The sequence below is a fragment of the Tiliqua scincoides genome, chromosome 11 (assembly GCF_035046505.1).
Source record: "Tiliqua scincoides isolate rTilSci1 chromosome 11, rTilSci1.hap2, whole genome shotgun sequence".
NCBI lineage: Eukaryota > Metazoa > Chordata > Lepidosauria > Squamata > Scincidae > Tiliqua > Tiliqua scincoides.
Genome location: NC_089831.1, coordinates 22678220 through 22699530, shown reverse-complemented (window position 1 = coordinate 22699530; position 21311 = coordinate 22678220). Strand labels below are relative to the sequence as shown.

General features: G+C 48.6%; 1 protein-coding gene across 1 annotated transcript in view; it reads left to right on the top strand.

Annotated features, from left to right (window-relative positions):
* Positions 1 to 21311, top strand: part of SORL1 (sortilin related receptor 1) — a 66999-nt gene that overhangs the window by 38461 nt on the left and 7227 nt on the right. The window contains exons 25-40 of the mRNA XM_066639426.1: positions 969 to 1094; positions 3291 to 3398; positions 4688 to 4819; positions 5443 to 5574; positions 6321 to 6455; positions 7068 to 7223; positions 8719 to 8868; positions 10100 to 10228; positions 12930 to 13056; positions 13210 to 13379; positions 14421 to 14533; positions 15741 to 15845; positions 16313 to 16385; positions 17140 to 17222; positions 18767 to 18863; positions 20023 to 20207. Of these exons, the coding sequence (XP_066495523.1) occupies positions 969 to 1094; positions 3291 to 3398; positions 4688 to 4819; positions 5443 to 5574; positions 6321 to 6455; positions 7068 to 7223; positions 8719 to 8868; positions 10100 to 10228; positions 12930 to 13056; positions 13210 to 13379; positions 14421 to 14533; positions 15741 to 15845; positions 16313 to 16385; positions 17140 to 17222; positions 18767 to 18863; positions 20023 to 20207 (2021 nt within the window). The remainder of the gene's footprint in view (positions 1 to 968; positions 1095 to 3290; positions 3399 to 4687; positions 4820 to 5442; positions 5575 to 6320; positions 6456 to 7067; positions 7224 to 8718; positions 8869 to 10099; positions 10229 to 12929; positions 13057 to 13209; positions 13380 to 14420; positions 14534 to 15740; positions 15846 to 16312; positions 16386 to 17139; positions 17223 to 18766; positions 18864 to 20022; positions 20208 to 21311) is intronic.

Below are 21311 nucleotides of genomic sequence, written 5' to 3'. Positions count from 1 at the left end.
AGAATATTACTGCCGGAAGAGTGTTGTAACTTAGACAATCAGGAAGCACGTCACTCGCTCGCTGGAAATAAGCAGCGTGCAATTCAATTAAGGGAAACGTGGCTTGCCTCCCTGAAAAAGAGTCCTGTTTTGGTTCGTGAAAAATCAGATGCAGATGACTTCCTTTCAGAATTGTAGTGAGCTGCTTTTGTTCCTGCGACAGATAAATGTCAGTCTGTCTCTTTTGATCTCCCCAGTTGTTACGGCATTGTGCTAAGACACTGATAAGCCAATCCTAACCTGTGTTGGCATAGCCAGGTCACTTGGCTGTGCTGTATCCATTGCAGGTTAGGAGGAGGCTGGGGTAAGGGGCTATTTATCCCCTCGCGCCAGATAAAGCCCCATCTTGCCCTATGGTGGAAATCTGGGAAGCCTGGTGTAACATTGGGAAGCCTGGGGGGGGGGTAAGAAGGTCTCCACTGATCCTACCCCCCTCCCAGGCCTGATCTGCCATCCCCCCACCAAGAAACACCCCCTCTCCATCACCCTGCCCATGCCCCTGTGCTGCCCAGCGCCTTACTGGCTTATGCTGCAGCCGGGGCTCTGAATACGGCATCAGCAAGCCAGCACAGGCCTTCCCACTGACGCTGCTTACTGGCAAGTTGGCTTGAAAGTGCTTTATGGTGCTTTTACAGCATCTTGTACCAGTGCAGCAACCGCTACTCATGCAGTGCAAGGATAGAATTTCCCCAGCTTCTATACTGCCTCTGCCATGAATTCACTTGGTGGCCTTAGGCCAGACCCACTCTCAACCTCAGCAGTGATACGGAGAGCTTTTTAGCCACCTTTTAGTTACCCGCAGAGCTTCCCTTCCAACGAAAGGCCAAATTGTCAGGCCTTTTCAAGAGATAAAGATGCCTTGGGGTTTATAGCATGATATTATTGGTGTGAAACCTTCTCAGTGGTCTGTTTGATGTGCTTCTTTCCAGCAGTTTTCCACACCTGCGAAGCCTCCAGTTTTCAGTGTCACAACGGGCACTGCATCCCCCAGAGGTGGGCATGTGACGGCGATGCGGACTGCCAGGACGGATCCGATGAGGACCCCGCCAACTGTGGTATGAGGAACGGCTCTCAGCCAACAGGGGAAGGTTAAAGGGGACTGCCCCTCTTAAACTTTGGCCATGTTCTCAGGCAGGCTGCAGCTAATATCGGGGTGTGTGTGTGTCTAAATTTGGTGCAACTGTTCTATCAACTCTGCCAGCCTTTGCTTCAAAGGCACTATATTGCAGCAGAGATCAGGCAACATATTTAGCTTGGGAACTGACCTTAGCATTGCAGGAGGTGTTCCAGATTCCACCTCCATACCCTTGGTGTCTTATGCCCTCTGCTGAGTGGAAAATCTGATGCAGTGTGTAGACTCCTCTCTCAAGAAAAGTAGGCATAAGAACAGCCCCACTGGATCAGGCCCTAGGCCCATCTAGTCCAGCTTCCTGTATCTCACAGCGGCCCACCAAATGCCCCAGGGAGCACACCAGACAACAAGAGACCTCATCCTGGTGCCCTCCCTTGCATCTGGCATTCTGACATAGCCCATTTCTAAAATCAGGAGGTTGCACATACACATCATGGCTTGTAACCCGTAATGGATTTTTCCTCCAGAAACGTGTCCAATCCCCTTTTAAAGGCATCCAGGCCAGACGCCGTCACCACATCCTGTGGCAAGGAGTTCCACAGACCACCCAGGCAGGCTCTGGGTGACTGACTGGGCACTCAGGGTCCAATCCTATTCAATTTTCCAGCACTGGTGCAGCTGCAATACAGCCCCAAAGCAAGGAAATAAATGTATCCTTATCTGAAGGAGGCCTTTGTGTGCCCCATCCCACCACAGGTTGCAGTGCGTGCCCGATTGGCGCAACTGCATGAGAGCTGGAAAGTTGGATAGGATTGGGTCCTTAGTCCCTAGGAAGAAAGGCTCTCCTAGTCTAACCAGTTTCCTCCCTGCTCAAATAGTGAGGCAAACTACGAGAACCTAACCTGCTTTCAGAGGGATATTCATGTTTCTATCAGTAAAAGAGAATGTCCAGAGTGGCTTAATCCCTCTAGAGCAGTGATTTTTAACTTTTTTTTTCTCATGGCACAGTGACCTCTATGGTCTTCTCTATGATCTTCAGCTCTTGTGATGTCACTTCCAGCTTCCGGGTTCTGCAGTGCTGTTTCTAAGGCAACTGTCTATAAACACAAATTATCTTTCCCTCTTCCTCCACCAGCTCTGTGTTACTACAGGCAATTGCCTTCAAAAACAGAGCCATAGAACCCAGAAGAATTTTTTTCAGTGGTTTTAAATGCTGTGCTCCAAACTCCATGGCGCGACCGCAGAACTTTTGTGGCACACTGGTTGACAGTCGTAGCTCTAGAGCAGCGATTTTCAACCTTTTTCATCTCTTAACACACTGACAGCCCAATTCTATCCGACTTTCCAGCCCCGGTGTAACCGCAATGCAGCCCCAGGGTAAGGGAACAAATGTTCCCAGACCTTAAGGAGGCCTCTGTGACTATTCCCAACACAGGAAGCAGTGCAAACCCCATAGGTACAGCAGCACCGGCACTGGAAAATTGGATAGGATTGGACCCTGACTAGGCACTAAAATTGTCAAGGCACCACATCGAGTTTTTGATAATTGCCAAGGCACATCATGGTGCCAATGGGGGGCTCACATCCCCATTGGTCCTACTAATAAATTGTCTTCTCCCAAATTCCTGTGGACCGCTAGCGGCACACCCATGTGCCACGGCACAGTGGTTGAAAAGGGCTGCTCTAAAGGGAGGATTCCCATTTGTTGTCCCTTCCAGTGGGAGGAGACCCAGTTCCAATCCCGCTGGCTCTACACAGACAGGGTGTTTTCAGTAATTTCTACTTTGTGGAATTTCTGTCTGTTAAAATTCTTTAGATTAAATTTTCCTGTTGGTTTCCTGTTGGTTTCTTAACCTTTTGATTAGGAAGGAACCCCAGTTGAAACCTAAAAAATCCAAACCTCTTCCTTGCTTAGACATGCGAGACTAGAGAAAGATCCATAAGTGTCACAGGGTTATGTAAGCACGCCATAGTCCGCCTATTTCTGGAATCAAATTTTTGCTGCAGGAGTAAATGTATCTGTTGGTTCTTGTTTTCAATGTTTTTTAAATCGCCTACATATCCCTGCCCTGCCCTACCCTGCCCTGGTAGATCATTGATGTTCATGCAGGTGTGCTGGCAATTTTCCACAGGTAAAGGTTTGTTTTATTTACTTACTTTTAACCGGTTTGCATTGCAGAGAAGAAATGCAACGGCTTTCAGTGTCCAAATGGAACCTGCATTCCTTCCAGCAAGCGTTGCAACGGGGTGCGTGACTGCTTGGACAGTTCTGATGAACAGCACTGCGGTGAGTGATGTAATGGGTCAAGACCAGTTTTGAAAGAGCTGGGGGGGGCAGGAACGGGACACTGTTCTCCAGGGTTGGGTTTGTGATGTGACAGGGTCCTAGCCAATCCATGCTGTGCACAGCCAACTCTTGCCCAAGAGCTGCAGGCCTGGTTTTTCCCAGGTTCAGTCCTGGAGAGAAGAACCGAACACAGTGGATGAGCTTCCACGGCAACTCTGCAACTTCAAGCACACACAGAATTATTGAAGTGTGAAGCGTTATTGGTTGTGAATGTTTTGGTTGTACAGAGCTAAAAATACCTGAGATAATTCAAGAAATACCAGTGCAGTCCAGTGCATATTTACTCAAATGTAAGTCCTATTTCGTTCAATGGGCCTTACTCCCAGGTAAGCGTGTATAGAATTGCAGACCAAGAAGGGTGACAGCCCAATCCTTTGCAGCGCATGGGACGGCTCAGCGAATGCCGAAGCAGCGCCGGCTGTCTCAAAAGTGCCGTATAGCACTTTGTGACAGTCTAACAGTTGGCAGAGTGAGCAGTGCATGCTGGATTAGGCAGGATCCATGCTGAACAGCATGGGGGGGTGGAGGGGTTGTAACGGGGCAGGAGGAGAGCAGTGACAGAGTGAGGAGTGGGCAGATCAGGCCCAAGAGGGGGATGGAATCAGCAGCAGCCATGCACCTCGTACTCTATCTCCCCTTCCTGGGCCAGAATAGTTTGCTCGGATCCACTCAAACGTGCACCAGCTGCATAGGTCACGCAGGTAGATCTGTTACCCAGGCTGGTGCTAACTCCGGGATAAGGGGACAAATGTCCCCTTTCTGTGAGATCTCCAGCCTTCCATACTCTCCCATTAGATGCAGCATGGTCTTATTTGTTTGTTTGTTTGTTTGTTTGTTTATTTATTTTTCACATTTTTATACCGCCCTTTCTCCAAGGAGCTCAGAGCGGTGTACACAGCTGCTCCCCTCCTTTTTGCCCTCACAACAACCCTGTGAGGTAGGTGAGGCTGAGAGAAAGTGACTGGCCCAAGGTCACCCAGGAAAGCTTCATGACTAAGAGGGGATTCGAACCTGGATCTTCCAGGTCTAAGTCCACCTCCCAAACCACTATACCACCCTGGCTGTCTTTGCTGGCCTTTGCTGGCCCCACTACATTGGTGCGGTACGGTGGTGGTTTGTGTAGGGTTGTGCTGTAAAATGCAGAAGAGAAGGCTGAAACATAATAGGCTCGACAACCCCGGTCTTTTCTTTTCATTTCCTCTTTTTTTCTTCCCTTTGCTTACCTGCAGAGCCCCTTTGCACGCGCTACATGGACTTTGTGTGCAAGAACCGGCAGCAGTGTCTGCTGCACTCCATGGTTTGTGATGGCACCGTGCATTGTCGGGATGGCTCGGATGAAGACCAGGCCTACGCCGGGTGCTGTAAGCATCGGGGCCACAAATGGCCACATCATTAAAATGTGATTTCCTAAAGTCAGGGTGGGATACCGCAGTCGCTTCTGGAGACTTGAGACCTGAGTGTCTGCTCATTAAGCCGCCCTAGAGATGTCACCAAGATTCCTGTTTCTGAACTTGGGAAGTTTTAAAATCTCAGAATTCATTTCTGAATTGGGTTTTAATCCAACAAATTCAGAAAATTTATTTATTTATTTATTTATTCACATTTTTATACCGCCCTTCCTCCAAAGAGCTCAGGGTGGTTTACACAGCTGCTCCTCCCCTCTTTCTTGTCCTCACAACAACCCTGTGAGGTAGGTGAGGCTGAGAGAAGGTGACTGGCCCAGGGTCACCCAGGAAGCTTTGTGGCTGAGGAGGGATTTGAACCTGGATCATCCAGGTCTAAGTCTACCTCCCGAACCACTACACCACCCTGGCTCTCAATCAAAATCAAATATTTTGATTTTTTTTCTCCCTCCTGTCCAGCTAGCTCCCAAAGCGCTCGGCAGCATGCCAGACTCATCTAGCCTCTGGGAAATGTAGTTTTGCCAAGGGTGACTGTCGTGTGAATGACATTGTTCTTCTCTAACTGGTTCTGTTCCTTGCAGCCAAGGGTCCAGAGTTCCATCACACCTGTGACCAGTTCAGCTTCCAGTGTCAAAATGGCGTCTGCATTAGCTTGGTCTGGAAATGCGATGGCATGGATGACTGCGGGGACTATTCTGATGAGGCAAACTGCGGTGAGCAGCAAATCCGACCCCTTCTTCCCTTCTCCCCATGGACCGGGGGAAGGATATTTTAGTTCAGCTGTCATGGTTGCACAGGGACAGCTAAGGTATGGAGTCCCATCAGGTGTTTGTAGGCAGGTGGGGTGGAGAGATGCTGCTCCCAGAGCATTTTTCATGCTCCCTTGTGGGAGAGGCACACTGGGGAGTCATGAGTCAGCAGTAGCTGCTGCCCATCCCCTGTCATGTCCAGTTATTTTGTTATTGCTTTATCATTATTTATATAGAACATTTCACAAAGCAGCTTGCCTAGCAAAATAGTGATAGAAAGAATCACTATGCATTATGAAATGCATTATGCATTTACATTTGCATTTGCATAATGCATTGCATTATGAAATGGTTCCCTGTTCACAAAGGGCTTACAGTGAGAAAACACACGGGAAACACCAGGCCCGGGGAAAGATGCTGTGCTGGGGTGAATAGGGACAGTTTCTCTCCTCCTCCTCCAAATATAAAAAAGCCACCACTTCAAAGATGCCTCTTTGCTTAGTTAAAAAGGGATGAAGATATTATTAGACTTCGGGTCTTTCATCATGGGATTCTCAGGTGGTCCCCCGTCTTAGACCTTAACTTTGGCGAGGTGAGTGCTTAATGTACTTTCAGACCAGGTCTCGGCTTCCAGGCTAGTTAGGCTTCCTGCTTTTCCTAGTAGTACAAAATAGGTGGAGTGTCTAAGCAAACATTTCTGTTCTTCTTAGAAAACCCCACTGAAGCCCCAAACTGCTCGCGGTACTACCAGTTCCAGTGTGACAACGGACACTGCATCCCTAACAGGTGGAAATGTGATAAAGAAAACGACTGCGGGGATTGGTCCGATGAGAAGTCGTGTGGAGGTGAGGACAAGCGCAGGAGAATTCCTTTACAGATCCTCTTAGAGCGTCCTTGGGCTTTATGGCAGGAGAGGCGAAACCTTCTCTCCACACCTCTAGCGCTGATTCCGAAGAGGTGTCGGGAGAATTAGTGGGCTGCTCACACATTCAACATGTGTGCATCTCTTCTGCAGAGCTTCCAGGCTGTAGCTCAGTAGTAGAGCCTAGGAGGTCCCTGGTCCAATCCCTGGCAACTCCAGGGAGGGCTGGGAAGGACCCCAGCCTGAAACTTTGAAGAGCAGCTTTCCGTGAGTGCAGGCAGTACACGGGCTCCCCTTATCCACTGTGCTTGCTGGGAGAGGAGGGGCCTGGCAGAGCACCCAAGAGCTTTTTCAGAACCACCCAAGTTCAAGAAAGACGCAACCAGTCATGCAAGATGACCGCCAGCCCAGATGACTTTAAAAGGAGCTCAGGCAAGTTTGTGGAGGAAGAGAGGTTTTATTAGTTATGATTGCTAAATGGATCCCCCATGTTTAGATGCAGTCTACCTTTGACGACCTGTTACAAACCATGGGGACGGGTGTTGCCTCCATGCCTGGCTTCCCTGAGGTGTCTGGCTTGCTGGTTTAATTCCAGGTTCAGCCATTGTTCCCATCACCACGCCGGCCTCTGCCACCTGTTCCCCAAATCACTTCCGCTGCAACAGCGGCACCTGCATCATGAACAGCTGGGTTTGCGATGGATACCGGGACTGCACTGATGGCTCTGACGAGGAGGCTTGCCCCACTGCATGTAAGGATTCTCCTTCAGGGACTTTGCATTGCGCTAAATATGTGTTAGGTGCTCTTCAGAACACATGCGTGTTCCAGACCTCACACAGAGAGCTTCTAGTCCAGTGATTTTCAACCAGTGTGCCGTGGCACATTGGTGTGCCGTGAAAGGTCTGAAGGTGTGCCGTGGGAGTTTGGTGCACAGCAGTGAAAACAGGTGGAAAAACTTCTGGGATCTGCAGCTCTTTGCTAGCAGAGGGACAGACAGTTTGATACTGCAGGCAGTTGCCCTAGAAACAGAGCATCTCCCAGAAACCAGATCACAAGAGATGAAGACCATAGAGAATACCATAGAGGTCAGTGTGCCACGAGAAGAAAAATGTTGAAAATCTCTGTTCTAGTCTAATACCAGGTGAAAGAGGTGCGGAAGGAGGCAGGTTGGACATTTGCAGGAGGCTGGTTCTAGCAGATCTTGGGGTTTCTTGGAGGCTTGTCAGAGGTTCCTCAAAGAGAAGATCAGTAATGATGGACAAGCTTGCCAGAACAGCTTACCCATCACATCTCCCCAAAACATCCCCCTGCAGAGAAGGGTGGGGGAATTGAGTATGTTTTAAGTCAAGAATTAGCATTTGTGTGGTGCTTCCTCCAGTGTGCAAAGTGCTCCACATACATTCCCTTGATGTTGTCCTCACTGCAGCCTTCTAAGGTCAGTAAGTTTTATCCACCACATTGCAGCTGAGGTTGAAAGGGAGCGGCTCCCCTAAGGCCACCTGGTGAAAATTCTTGGCAGAGGCAAAATTTGAACTTCCCATGACCTGATTCGTAGCTCAACCTCTGAGACACTGTGCTAGACCTGCTTCCTCGCACAGGTGGGCTTGGGCGACACTCTACAGCAGTGGTCTCCAAACTGCTGCCTGAGTTCCCCTAGAATAATGGTTCTATCGCCCCAGAAGGCTATGCACTCCAATTTCCCAGAGCTGGGGCTGCTCAGAGTGAGGATCTGCAATGATCTGGCGCAAAGGAAGGTGGATGCAATGTGGAACAGTAAGGCGCCACCACCGCACCCAGAATAATCTGGCTTGTGGACCAAAGTTTGGAGATGCCTGCCCTACAGTAATAGAGTGCTCACCTTGGAACACTTTCCTGAATCTTCTACAACACACTGGGGTTCTTGGGCCAACAAATTGGGGTGAAAAGGTTCCCTGAGCGTAGAGGTGAATTAGGTGGCAGTGCAGTTGAGAGAGGCCACTGGAGACTAGCAGTCTAGAAGTCCTTATGGGAGCTGGCTTTATTGTCTGGAGAGAAGAAGGCTTGGTGCTTTTCAGAGGCCTGGTGCTGCTGTGGGCTTCTTGTTCTTTGAACATGCTTAGGTTGCCATCTGGTGGTGTGTGTGCCAGTAGAGCATATTCTGGACTAGTGGAAAGCAGCTGAGCTTGTAGCTCCCAGAAGGCCCGGCACGCAGCTCTGTTTCTTTCATGGCCTGCCTTTGGAACTGAACTTTCTTTTTTGCTGCCCAGTGGTGGATACAACCTCACCTTCCTCCAGTTTTCCCGGCCACTGCAGTCGCTTTGAATTTGAGTGCCAGCAAATGAAGAAGTGTGTCCCCAACTGGAAGCGCTGTGATGGTGTGAAGGACTGCCAGGACGGGACGGATGAGCTGAACTGCCGTAAGTTCACAGATCATGCTGGACGCCCCCGCTCCACATTAGATTGGTGAAGACCTACAATCTTGAGACATACAAAATCATGCAGGGGATGGACAGAGTGAATAGAGAGACACTCTTTTTCCCTCTCACATAACACCAGAACCAGGGGACATCCACAAAAGTTGAGCGTTGGGAGAGTTAGGACAGACAGAAGAAAATATTTCTTTACCCAGCGTGTAATTAGTTTGTGGAACTCCTTGCCACAGAATGTAGTGATGGCATCTTGCCTGGTTGCCTTTAAGAGGGGATTGGAGGAATTTCTGCTGGAAAAGTTCATTACTGGTTACAAGGCATGGTAGGTATGTGCAAGCTCTTGGCTTTAGAGGCAGACTGCCTCTGATTGCCAGATGCAGGGAAGGGCACCAAGATGCAGGTTGTATCTTTTGTCTTGTGTGCTCCCTGGGGCATTTGGTGGGCTGCTGTGAGATACAGGAAGCGGGACTAGATGGGCCCTTGGCCTGATCCAGCGGGGCTCTTCTTATGTTCTTATGAAAAAGACCAATATGTACATCACCTCCTGTCTTGTGGCAGTAAATGGACTGTAGAACTTTGAAGGGGAGGTAGATAGACTTTTTCATGCTCTCCCACAAACTCACTGCCAGTAGAAATCTAGTTTATCAGGGTCTAGCCCAGACCTCTTCCCAATGTGCTAGTTTTTTCCTTGCAGAGAGTGATTTGTTGTATAAAACTTCCTGCTTTGTTTTTCTGGCTGTTTGTGGCCTTCTTGCACTGTGTCTACAAATATTCACCAATATACAATTCATATTTTGGGAGAACCAGCATGGGGTAGTGGTCGGAGAGTTGAGCTAACCCTGGGAAATGTGAGCCCAGTTCCTTAAATGGAAGGCTAGAGACGGGCTAGTCATTATCTGATACAGGTGGGTCTAGGGAAGGTTTCTACAGCAGAGGGTGCACCACCAGGCAGGATGGTATTGCATCATGTACTAAAGACACAATAATTTCCCTCCCTACCTATTTGGCCAGTCCCTTTTTTGCAGATGTTATAAGCCCAGTTGGGCAAGGAACGAGCATTGCAAATAGAGTGTCAAGGATCCCAGGTATCCAGACTGGGAAGGACTTTCAGTCTTGGAGATCTAGGAGGAAAGCCTCTGTTAAGCGCAGATGCTTCTGAACATCTACTCTGAACTGATCCGACTTCTTAGCAGCTTCCTGTGTCCTTTCTCTCTTCCAGCTACTCGCAGCACCTTGTCATGCCCCAGTAGATTTAAATGCCTGGATGGGGAGACTTGCATCGCAATGGCCGAGCGGTGCGATGGGTTCCTGGACTGCTCAGATAGCAGTGATGAGAGAAACTGTACCGGTGAGTGGATGCCCTAGTAACTGTCAGTCCCTCTGGGGCATCTTCCATGTTTCAGCTGAGTAGGGAGTCTCCTGGGTAGAGGGAACGGCACCAGAAATATTTTGCAGTCATGCACCCTGGCTTTTTCATCCCCAAAACCCTTCTTTCCCTTCCGTCTTCCCGTTCCCTTCCCTCTGAAGAGCCCTGTTTTTCAAGGACTGTGTAAATAAAGCGGTAAAGTCTTGTGGCAGAAAAACCAACTGTAGCAGTGGTTCCCAAACTGTGGGTCGGGACCTGATTTTTGGTGGGTCCCGGTGGGTGATGGGAAGATCTGGCTAATTCCCTGGAGCTTCTGGCTAAGCCCTGAAGCTGTTCACAAATCAGATACTGTAGCTGCTAACGACCCTGCAAAGAGCGCAGGTTCGGCTATTTGCAAGCATGTGTAAATATAGGGAGATAAATGTCTGAGGGTCTTTTTTTCCGGTTATTATTGCTTATAAAATAAAATATTATTTCTTTATAGAGCTTTTTTTAAAGTCTGGTAAATGTAGGTGGGTCCCAACAGAGTGTCATTTTAAAAAGTGGGTCCTGGTGCTAAAATGTTTACCATTGGACCGTATCAAAATGTTTACCGTTGGACCATAACCGTTGGACCATAGAACTTGTGGGAAGTTAGTTAGATCCGACTTTTTAATGCTCCTCCCACAAGCTCTCTGCAAGTAGAAATCTAGCATATCAGGAAGGGTCAAGCCCAGACCTCTTCCTGATGAGCTAGTTTTTTACTTGCAGGGAGTGGTTTGTCATTCATTTTTTATCGAAGGGGAGCATTCAATAATGGCATGCCCTTCCTTCGGTCTAGAGTCTCTTGCCTACTTTTTTTTCTCCCATTCTCCTTTGTGTCAACCCTGCAGACCTGGTGCTCTTCTGTCAGCAGACTTGATGCTGTTCCATCCCTGGCCCTCAGTTCATTATGGCTCAGATAATGGTAGTACTAAAAGCCATCGATTGCTCCCTCTCGCTCCCTTTTTGTTTCTCCTCCCCTTCTCCTGCTCTACGTTGGGAGTCAGCCATTTTTTTCCGAAAGCACAGAGACCTCTGAACATCCATCAGTGTAGTACTTTAATTAAATATTGATTGGGAGATGCTGCCCAGACTGGCAACGTGGACAGAATCCTTATTGGAGGCCTGGACTGGTTCTGCATCATCCTTGCAAGCACAAGGGGCCTTTTCCAGGTTTCTGGCACCTTCTCTTGCCATCTGGATGGGGCTTGAATTGGGCCATGCAGTCGCGTATGTCAGGTGGTGTGGAGCACTTGGGCCAATGCCATTTCAGGTTGCAGGTGGTGATGGGGGGAGCGGTGCCTTGGAATGGCCCCCTCACACCACAGTTTCCCTGGCACATCGACTGTGGGTGGTGTGGAAGTGAATGCAAAGCAGCCTAAAATAATAATATAGGGGGCCTTTGATATATGCTGGGGATCCGGTTTTGGACGCCCTGCCGATACTGATTTCAGTGCATAGTTGAATCTATAAGGAAGACCTTCTGGATACAACCGAAAGGCACCTCTGGTTGCATCTAGGAGGACCTCCATGCTTGTCATGCGCATTGAGTGAAATCTGTAGGTGCCAAACCCATGGATAAGGAAGCACCAATGTAAAATAAAATATATAATAATAATAATAATAATAATAATAATAATAATAATAATAATAATAATAATAACTAGGTATTTATATACCGCCTTTCTGGTCATCGGATTACTCCTCTGACTTTATTCAAGGCGGTTTACATAGGCAGGCGTTTCTAATTCCCTCAAGGGGATTTTTACAATCATAAAGGTTCTCTCTTTCAAGAACCAACAACATTTCAGAGTGGATCTTCCTGGTTTGGTCTCACTTCTGGCCTCCAGTTCTCCCACGCAGGCTGGCAAGCTGCTCCATCTCTCACATGGAGGGCAGCCAAGATGCTTCTTGCTCACACCAAGAGCAGGTGGAATCACTCAGCTCGTCAGCTGCTTTGCTATTCTCAGGGAGCTGCCAGTGTCCTCGAACTGGCAACCTTCTGATGTTATCTTTGGGCTAACGGAGGCTCTACCCTCCAGACCAGACCTCCTGCCCATGAATATTATTCATTATTCATGTTTATTGTTTCTTTGGCATGTTATCAGATTCTGGGGCAACTGTCTTACCCCTTTTCCAGTGAAGTCTCTTGTCTTGGCCCCCTCCTTTAGTCTCAGGGTTCGCCATCCCCGCCTCCTTCCTCTTCTGTCTTGTGCTTGCCTCCAGCCGTAACAGCTGAGCCACAAGCATGATCTCCCTTCCAGTGCTCAAAGCACAGCAACCCACACACTTGCCCCAGAGTCCAGCAGCCACAGCTTCTGAGTTGCCCAAGAAACCTCTGCTGCTCTCTTCCCTTGTTTCAGCAGCTAGATCTGTTGGCACACTGAGGAGACTGAAGCCAGTCTACAAATGGGTGGATTCGTGGAGCCTGGCTCCAGTGACTTATAAGCACCAGAGGTTTCAGAGGCCTTGAGGAGATGTGGGGTGATCGACCGCCCAAGGGTCCTGGAGACCTTTTACATTACATTTCATTAATGTAAAAGCTGATCTTGTAGTTGCCACTGGTGTACAGTTGGCTTTGATTACAGAGTGAGTTTCCATCAGTATTTCTCATTTCCTAAACAATACTACATTGCAGTGTTTTCACCTTGTTTTCCTCCAGATGAGACTCTTGTCTATAAAGTGCAGAACCTTCAGTGGATGGCCGATTTCTCCGGTGACATCACTTTAACCTGGACCCGGCCGAAAAAGATGCCCCTCGGATCTTGCGTCTACAGCATCCACTACAGGTAGCCTGGCCAGTTTTAGCATGCCAGGGGCAGGTCAGGTCAGGGCAATCCCAGAAATCAAGCCAGGGTGCAAACAGCTTGCTAACTTTGAGCGCTTCAGTACGTCATCTCCAGTATGCTCCCATGGTTGCTTCTTTGAATTCCCAAATCCAGGATGGTCGGAGAAAGCATCTGGAAAGCTGTGGAAACACACAGCAACAAAACCAACAGCGTCCTGAAGGTGCTGAAGCCAGACTGCACGTATCAGGTCAAAGTCCAGGTCCAGTGCTTGAGCAAGCCGTACAACACCAATGACTTCATCACCCTGCGGACTCCAGAAGGATGTAAGCTGTTCGTGGTGCATGGTTGGGGAACTGAGCAGGGCAGTGCATGAAACGAGTGAGAGCTTGCCTTCAGTCCCAACGGTGGCTATTCCATATGGCAGTGGTATTCAAACTGGGGCATCGCGACGCCCCAGCCTGTGGGTCCTGGCCTCTGTTCCCTTAAGGGGCAGGGGCAGCCAGGAGACAGGGCAGATCGCGCCGCTCAGGGGGGCTGCAGGGGCTTGGGTGCACTTACCCAAGCCTCCTGCAGCCTCCCAGGGATGCGGGGAGCCCTGCACAACCTTTGGCAGGGCTCCCCAGGTCAGGAAAAGTGAAAGCAGAGCGATCGCGCCCCGCTCCGCAAAACCGGAAGCGGAGCACGATCGCTCCGCTTTCCCTTCTGACGGGGCTGCAGGGACTGGGGTGCACCCTCCAGTCCCTGCAGCACCCGTCCCTGTGTGCGGGGGAGCCCTGCGCGAGCGCCTGCAGGGCTCCCCAGGTCAGGGAAAGGGAGAGTGGGGCGATTGCGCTCCGCTTATGCTTTTGCGGAGGCAGAGCAGATCACTCCACTCTCCCTTGGCAGGCGCTCACGCAGGGCACCCCACACACAGGGACGGTTGCTGCGGGGACTGGTGAGTGCATCCCAGTCCCTGCAGCCCCCTGAGCGACGCGATCCTGGGGTTTGTGTCGCTGCCTCCCCCCCGCCCCCGCAAAGACTTACTGCGGCTTTCAAACTCCCGGAGAGTTTGAAAACCGCAGCCATATGGTGACTCAGTTGGGCACCTCATTTTTGACACATAGTTCCCCACCCCTTTACTCTCTGATTCTTCCCCATGAAGCCCCCAATTAGTGTTTCAAAGGAAACATGGGAGTGAATTCCCCAAGTTCCCTAGAAGCTGCCTAGACCTCCCTTTCCCTAAACCTCCCTGGATGCTGCCTAAGACCTCCCTTTCAGGAGGCTTGACTAAGATTTCTTTCCTTGTATTTGATGTTCGCAAATGGGATATCTGTGGCTGGCTGTCACTGTTCATTGCTTTCCTCCCCACCTGTCCATCTTGCCAGTGCCAGACCCGCCAGTCCATCTTCAGTTGTCACTGAAGAGAGAAACAGAAGGTGTCGTGATTTGCCAGTGGGCACCGCCAGCCAGTCCTCACGGTCTGATAAGAGAATATGTTGTAAGTATCTCCAAGCTGTTTATCTGCCGCCCTTATCAAGTGGAAACCCCAGATCAGGCCACAACAGCATTGTAGGAGGGCAGGTAGTTATGTTCCTATTTTAGTAGTGAAGTGCAGGGTTGTCTCCCAGGAAAAAGTGTGTCCCGGGAAATGGCAGGTGCGCATTCTTCCCAGGCCAGTCCCATGTGCGGTGCAGCAAGAACCTGAGCAGAGTTAGGGGGTGCAGCTTGCCCTTTCCAGTTTCCACCCCATGTCCCCCCAATTTGGGAAGGGTCGCAGTGGAGTTTGCTTGCACTAAAAATTAACTGCATATGGCTAGAGGTTGATTCTTAGATTAAGGTTGTAGCTTGGTGTTCACTTTTGGACGGTCTGGTCCAATGACATGCTGGTCATTACTGAAATGGAAAAAAGAGCTGTACGGTCGGGTGATGTGGCTATTTTCCACTTCAGTGCTGCACCTGGGGGATTTGCAGTGCTGGCCTGGGAATGGAATTGTGCTGGACCAGACGAAGGGTCTGATTCTAACGTCTCCTGTTGCTCGTCCCCAGCATCTGGCATTCAAAAGCTTACGGCTTCTGTATGGAGGTTGCATTTAGCCATGGACAGATCTATCATGGACATCTGTGGTAATGGGAACTAGCTTATATAAAAAGGAGGCTTAGGGAGCAATCCAGAGGTGCCCTTGGGCTGACGCAAGTCCCTTGCGCCAGTTCATCGTCATCGCAAAAGTGCCGTAAAGCGCTTTCACACCAACATAAGAGGAGATAGGCCAGTGTAAAGAGGTGCCTTGGCCTCCCTGTATCGACACGGCCCCCAGAAATGGTGAGATGAAGTCTGCTACGCTTTCCTTTTGAGCTTCTCAGTGATGTCACATGTTAGGATCAGACCCTTTGCGTTCTGTGAGTTTAACTCATCCTTTTAAAAGGGAACGCTTTGAAGCTGTTGCTCACAGTCGTCCCGTTTGATTGTCTCTCCCCCTCGCTTTCCCTGTTTCAAATGACAGCAGTGTTGCTGGGGTCTTGGCGATGCAAATGTCAGCCATGCCAAAGGCATCCTGTTGCCTTCTATGGATTTTAGGAATTGGGTGGAAGGAGCTCACCTGTTTAAATCAGGTCCAGAGTTTCATTTCTTCCCAACACAGAGATTTAACAGGTTAGGTTCCTGAAGATCAATTCTCGCTGGGATTGGTTTATCTCTGCCCTGTTAGGTGGAGTACAGCAGAGCTGATTCCAAGGAGTGGTCATCCGAGAGAGCTCCCAGGAATGTTTCGGTGATTGAGAGGTTGCAAGTGAATGCATTGTACACTTTCCGAGTGAGTATCTCTCTTACCAGTGCTTTGTTATAAACCTGCCAATTTCCCCGCCTCCCTTTCCAGCAATGAATGCAGTTGTAGGGACTGCAACGTCCAAAAGTTCCCCATTTACTCCACTGGTGCATCCCCTTGTGTGCACAGAGCTCCCCCTTCCACTGAAGTGAATGGAGCAGCCTGCATGAGCAGCAGTTCCTTAAGTGCACAGAAACATTCTATAAGGTTAGAGAGTAGCAGGGAGAAGATCTTCAGAGTGAGCACGACTATCAGCAACCGTGGGGCTCCAACTTGGGAAAGGGTGCTATGCAGCTGCACCATTTTCCTGAAAAGTAATAAAGCTGCTCCCATCTTGTCCTGAGCTTCGTTTTCCCATCAGCACCATTCTGTTGAAACCCACTCCGTTTTCATTAAAAAGCCATTCAGACAGTGTGTGCCGTCTTGCATATTAACTAAGCTTATAATTTGAAAAGGTTGCTGCAGTGACTAGCCGCGGAGTGGGAAACTGGAGCGATTCCAAGTCTATACGAACCGTCAAAGGCACAGGTAAACCGTTCTGTAATTAGTTGCTTTGGATTTTTAAGAATTTCAATGCCTGAGACAGCATTAAAACAGAAAAAAAAGCCCAGCCCTTAAATCCATAAATAAACCTGATCTTTAAGAACAGCTTCACTTATCTCTCACACATGGTTGTTTTAATGTTAATATATTCACAGACAGCCCTGGGACATTCATGGTGCTCCACTTGCAATCTTCCCTCGGCTATACAGAGTGCCATTTATGAAGTTGCACACAGTGGCAGAGTTATTGTAGGCAGGTGCTGTTAAAAGGAACCGCTTGCTGCATTCAGCATCCACTCCCAACCTTAGAGACATTTGAATCCTCCTTTCCCAGGCCTGATTTGCCTGCACGGATCAACGCAGACTTGCACTGCGATATCACCGGCACCGGTTCGAGTTGACCCATTGTGTCTGCTGGGGCTTACCCCGAAGCAAGGGGACAAATGTAGCTGAAAATCCAGCAGCTGGCAATCTCCCATGGGATGCAACGGATGCTGTGCTGGCACCACTGCATCGCTGCTTGGGGATTTAGTTAGGATTGGGTTGCAAGTTAGCCATGAACCAAAATATGGTCCATTGTCTGGACCAAAAGGACAGCAAATAATTTTTAAAAAAAGATAAATATGTTGGAAGTTCCAAAGACAATTTTCTGTGGCAATGTATGTATGAATGCAGTGTCTGTAGTGTAGCGTTCACTTTGGTTGTGGGTTTCAAGAAAGTGTCCTTTCTCTCCATCTCAGTGATTCCACCACCTACTATCCATATTGAGAGTTGCACTGAAAACTCTATAAGCTTCACCCTGAAAATGGATGCAGACATTCAGGTAACAATATAGGTTTCCAACCAGGAATCAAAGTGGGGCTTCTTTCCTCTTTCCTTGGAAGCAAATGACTTGTTGCACCCTTTTATTTTTACCAAACTATCCAGTAAAGTTTTACATGCAGTTGTCTGTTTCCATCGGTCATGTATGATGTCATATGTTGGCTTTTGCCACTCTTGGATGCAGAGAACTAGAACAGGGGTGCCCAAACCCCGGCCCGGGGACCACTTGCGACCCTCAGAGGCTCTCAATAAGACCCTTGGGGAGCCTCCTGTCTCCAATGAGCCTCTGGCCCTCCAGAGACTTGCTGGAGCCTGTGATGGCCCAATGCAACTGCTCTCAGCAAGAGGACGACTGTTCACCCTCTCACCTGAGCTGCGGGACGAGGGCTCCCTCTGCTACTTGCTGTTTCACGTCTGTGATGCAGCAGTGCCAGTGAAGGAAAGTCTGGCCTTGCTTTGTGGAAGGCCTTTATAGGCCTTGAGCTACTGCAAGACCTTCATTCATTCATATAAATTCCATCTCTAATATATTAATTTATGTAAATTTATTCAAATTCATTCTTTTTTTCCCCAGGCCCCTGACACAGTGTCAGAGAGATAATGTGGCCCTCCTGCCAAAATATTTGGACACCCCTAAGCTAGAGAGATGCCACCTCTGAAGTCCTGGAATCCTAGACATTGTTGAAATTCCTGGAAATGGAATTTTGTTTGCTTGGTTGGAACTTTTCCTGGATTTAGTAATACTGGGCTGAAATGCTCCCCCAAATTTTGCAGCTCTATTCAGGGCTGTGAAAGTGGGGCTTGGGGGTGGTGGTGGAGAGGAACTCATAGATATGCCTGCTCAGTGATGTAGCTAAGGCTCCTGGCAAAATTTTTTAATATCCCTCATCCATATGGCCTCCCTGAGAGTCAGAAAGTTGCTTTTTTCACCTCTGGTCCTCTATCGGGTGTGTGGGATGGCACTTTCTCAAGGCATGCTACCCAGGGCAATGTACGCCCCTGCCCCCCTTAGCTACACCACTGTGCCTGCTGGCTGGTGACCACCACCCTCCTAATGTCAGTCAGAAGGGCTTGTTGGAGAACTGCCGGCCCAGCTGTAGAGTTGTGTGCACTCTGGGGATGGCCCACTCTCTGAGCAGACTGTCACAGTGGGCTATGCAGTCCTGCTCCAGCCATGTTTCAGTATCAAAGACAAGAATTAGTTTGAGTTCACTGGGTAGCCTTCTCCAGTTCTGAAAACCAGGAGAAACTTAGCAGGATTGTCAAAATTCAGACTGCAACTTTGCAGTTTGGGGGAGGTTCTCCTCCCCCCCCCCCGGTGGTCGCTACACTGGCCAGGCAGCACTTGCATGGCTAAAAAACACACACATATGATTTGATGCCCATGTTAGAGGAGCAGTAGGGGAAGAAACCACAGAGAGATCCTTGCAGGGATTGTCCTTCAGAAGCTTTGGTCCATTGCAGCCCTTGAGAAAAAAGATCAACAATTGAACAACTGTTTTGGGTTTTGTTTCATCTTACACTTTGTGTGTTGCTACCTTGCAGGTGAATGGTTACATTGTGAAACTCTTCTGGACTTTTGACACCCACAGACAAGAAGAAAAATCTTTTCTCATAGACGAGGGAAAGTCAGCGCATACTGGTGAGTCTTAAAATAAGGGCCCATGAGAGGAGGATGCAGGAGGTAAATTGTACCCAGAATCAGGGTCAAAAAAGGCACTCGAGAGCCATAGGAAGGGGATTGAAATTTTCCTGGGACCTTACATTTTTTGATCTCCCCAGGTCCATGAGAGCAGGTACATTATACCTGGGCCTGGGGTCAAAGCCAAAGGAGGGAAGCGAGAAAATTCCTATACTTTGTGAAGACTTGCACTCACATTGTGTGTAAGCCTACATAGTTTTGTTTATCGTAATTCATGGGAATTATGAACTAGTGATGGTATAAAATTATGATCCAAAGGAGAAGCCTTCGTTATGAGGAAAGGCTACGGCGTTTGGGCCTCTTCAGCCTAGAAAAGAGATGCCTGAGGGGGGACATGATTGAGACATACAAAATTATGCAGGGGATGGACAGAGTGGATCGAGAGATGCTCTTTACATTCTCACATAACACCAGAACCAGGGGACAGCCACTAAAATTGAGTGTTGGGAGAGTTAGGACACAAAAGAAAATATTTCTTTACTCAGCGTGTGGTTGGTCTGTGGAACTCCTTGCCACAGGATGTGGTGATGGCGTCTAGCCTGGCCGCCTTTAAAAGGGGATTGGACAAGTTTCTGGAGGAAAAATCCATTATGGGGTACAAGCCATGATGTGTATGCGCGACCTCCTGATTTTAGAAATGGGTTATGTCAGAATGCCAGATGCAAGGGAGGGTACCAGGATGCAGGTCTCTTGTTATCTGGTGTGCTCCCTGGGGCATTTGGTGGGCCGCTGTGAGATACAGGAAGCTGGACTAGATGGGCCTATGGCCTGATCCAGCGGGGCTGTTCTTATGTTCTTAACTACAATTCCCAGGAAGCCTTGCAGGTCTCAGGTGCATGGAGCATAAAAAATCAGGTGTGCTCCCTGGGGCATTTGGTGGGCTGCTGTGAGATACAGGAAGCTGGACTAGATGGTCCTATACCCCCTGATAAAATTCCCCTCTGAAGCCCTGATCAGAATAATCAGTTCAGCTAAGAACATCAGTGGAAGAGGACATTGATCCCCCCAATCTTCACTGTAGGGGGCATTTCAGCTCAGCAGAAGTGAAACTTTCTGGGGGCAACTGCCTGCACACCCTTATTTTGCTTTCCCTCTTTAGTAAGCAACTTGACTGCTCAAACATCGTATGAAATTTCCGCTTCGGCCAAGACTGAACTGGGAGATAGCCCTCTGTCTTTTGCACATGTGGTGACAAGTGGTACAAGGCCATCTCCTCCCAGCCTGAAGGCCAAAGCTGTCAATCAAACTGCTGTGGAGTGCAACTGGAGCGGCCCTAAAAATGTGGTGAGAATTCCTTTATCCTCTGAAAAGAAGCTGCCCTGTGGGAAAAGTGCCTGCTTTCTGTTCTAAATTGTCATCCCCCGTTCATGTAACTGCATCTGTCATGTGACAATTATACTCAGTCTGTGATAGCAGCATGGTGTGCAAATGGATCCGCTACTAAAGTTTGAATTTCTTGTCAAGGAAGGGCAATGTGTTATTTTCCATCTACACAACAACCCTGTAAGGTAGATCAGACTGAGAGACAGTGACTTGCTTAGAGCAGCCTGGGCCCAACCCTGTCTGATTTTCCAGTGCTAGTGCAGCCTTGCCAATGGGGTATAGGCTGTATCCTGCGCTGGGGTGGGACATTCACATTTATTCCCTTACCTTGGGGCTGCATTGCAGCTGTATTGGCACTGGAAAGTTGGATAGGATTGGGCCCCTAGAGAGCTTGGTAAATGATGCGGGATTTGAACCCACGACTTCCAAGCCCAAAATGTTTCCGGCCATACAGACTGACCGAAACACATAACACTTGAGAACCACTTGTTTAAACCTTTATTTAAACACTAAATTCTTATAGCTGTTTGCTGATGGCGAGTTAAAGAATTGATAATCAAAGAGAATAGCTTTTATAAACCATTCAGGAGCTGATTCCTTTCAAAAAATTTTAGGATCGCCACAAAGACAAAAATAGGTATCGGTGGGCTGAATGGCAACTTTTTATGGGAGAGAAAATTCAATGAATTTGTTGACAAGGCTATAGAAACAAATAGCAGAAACTTGTAGTTCCTCTCTTGCTTTTGGACGCTTGTGGAATCCGCCTCTACTGGCTTCTGACCCAAATTCTGAGGTTTTGCTGTACCGGCAAAGTTTACCAGAGCGGAACTCAAAGAGTTTGGAATCCATTATTGTCCCGGAAGAAAATTTCTGGGATTTTGCCAGCCAGGAGATGGGGGATTCCTGCTCCCTTGTCTGTATTTTTGTAGTAAAAAGCCTCCTGAAACTAAATAATGACATTGCCTCTGCAAGAAAAACATCCCAAAATTTTAAGCCATTTCTTATTGATTTCTTCTCTTCAACATTGCATTATTATGCAAAAGTCCAATTTTACGGGTTTGTTTG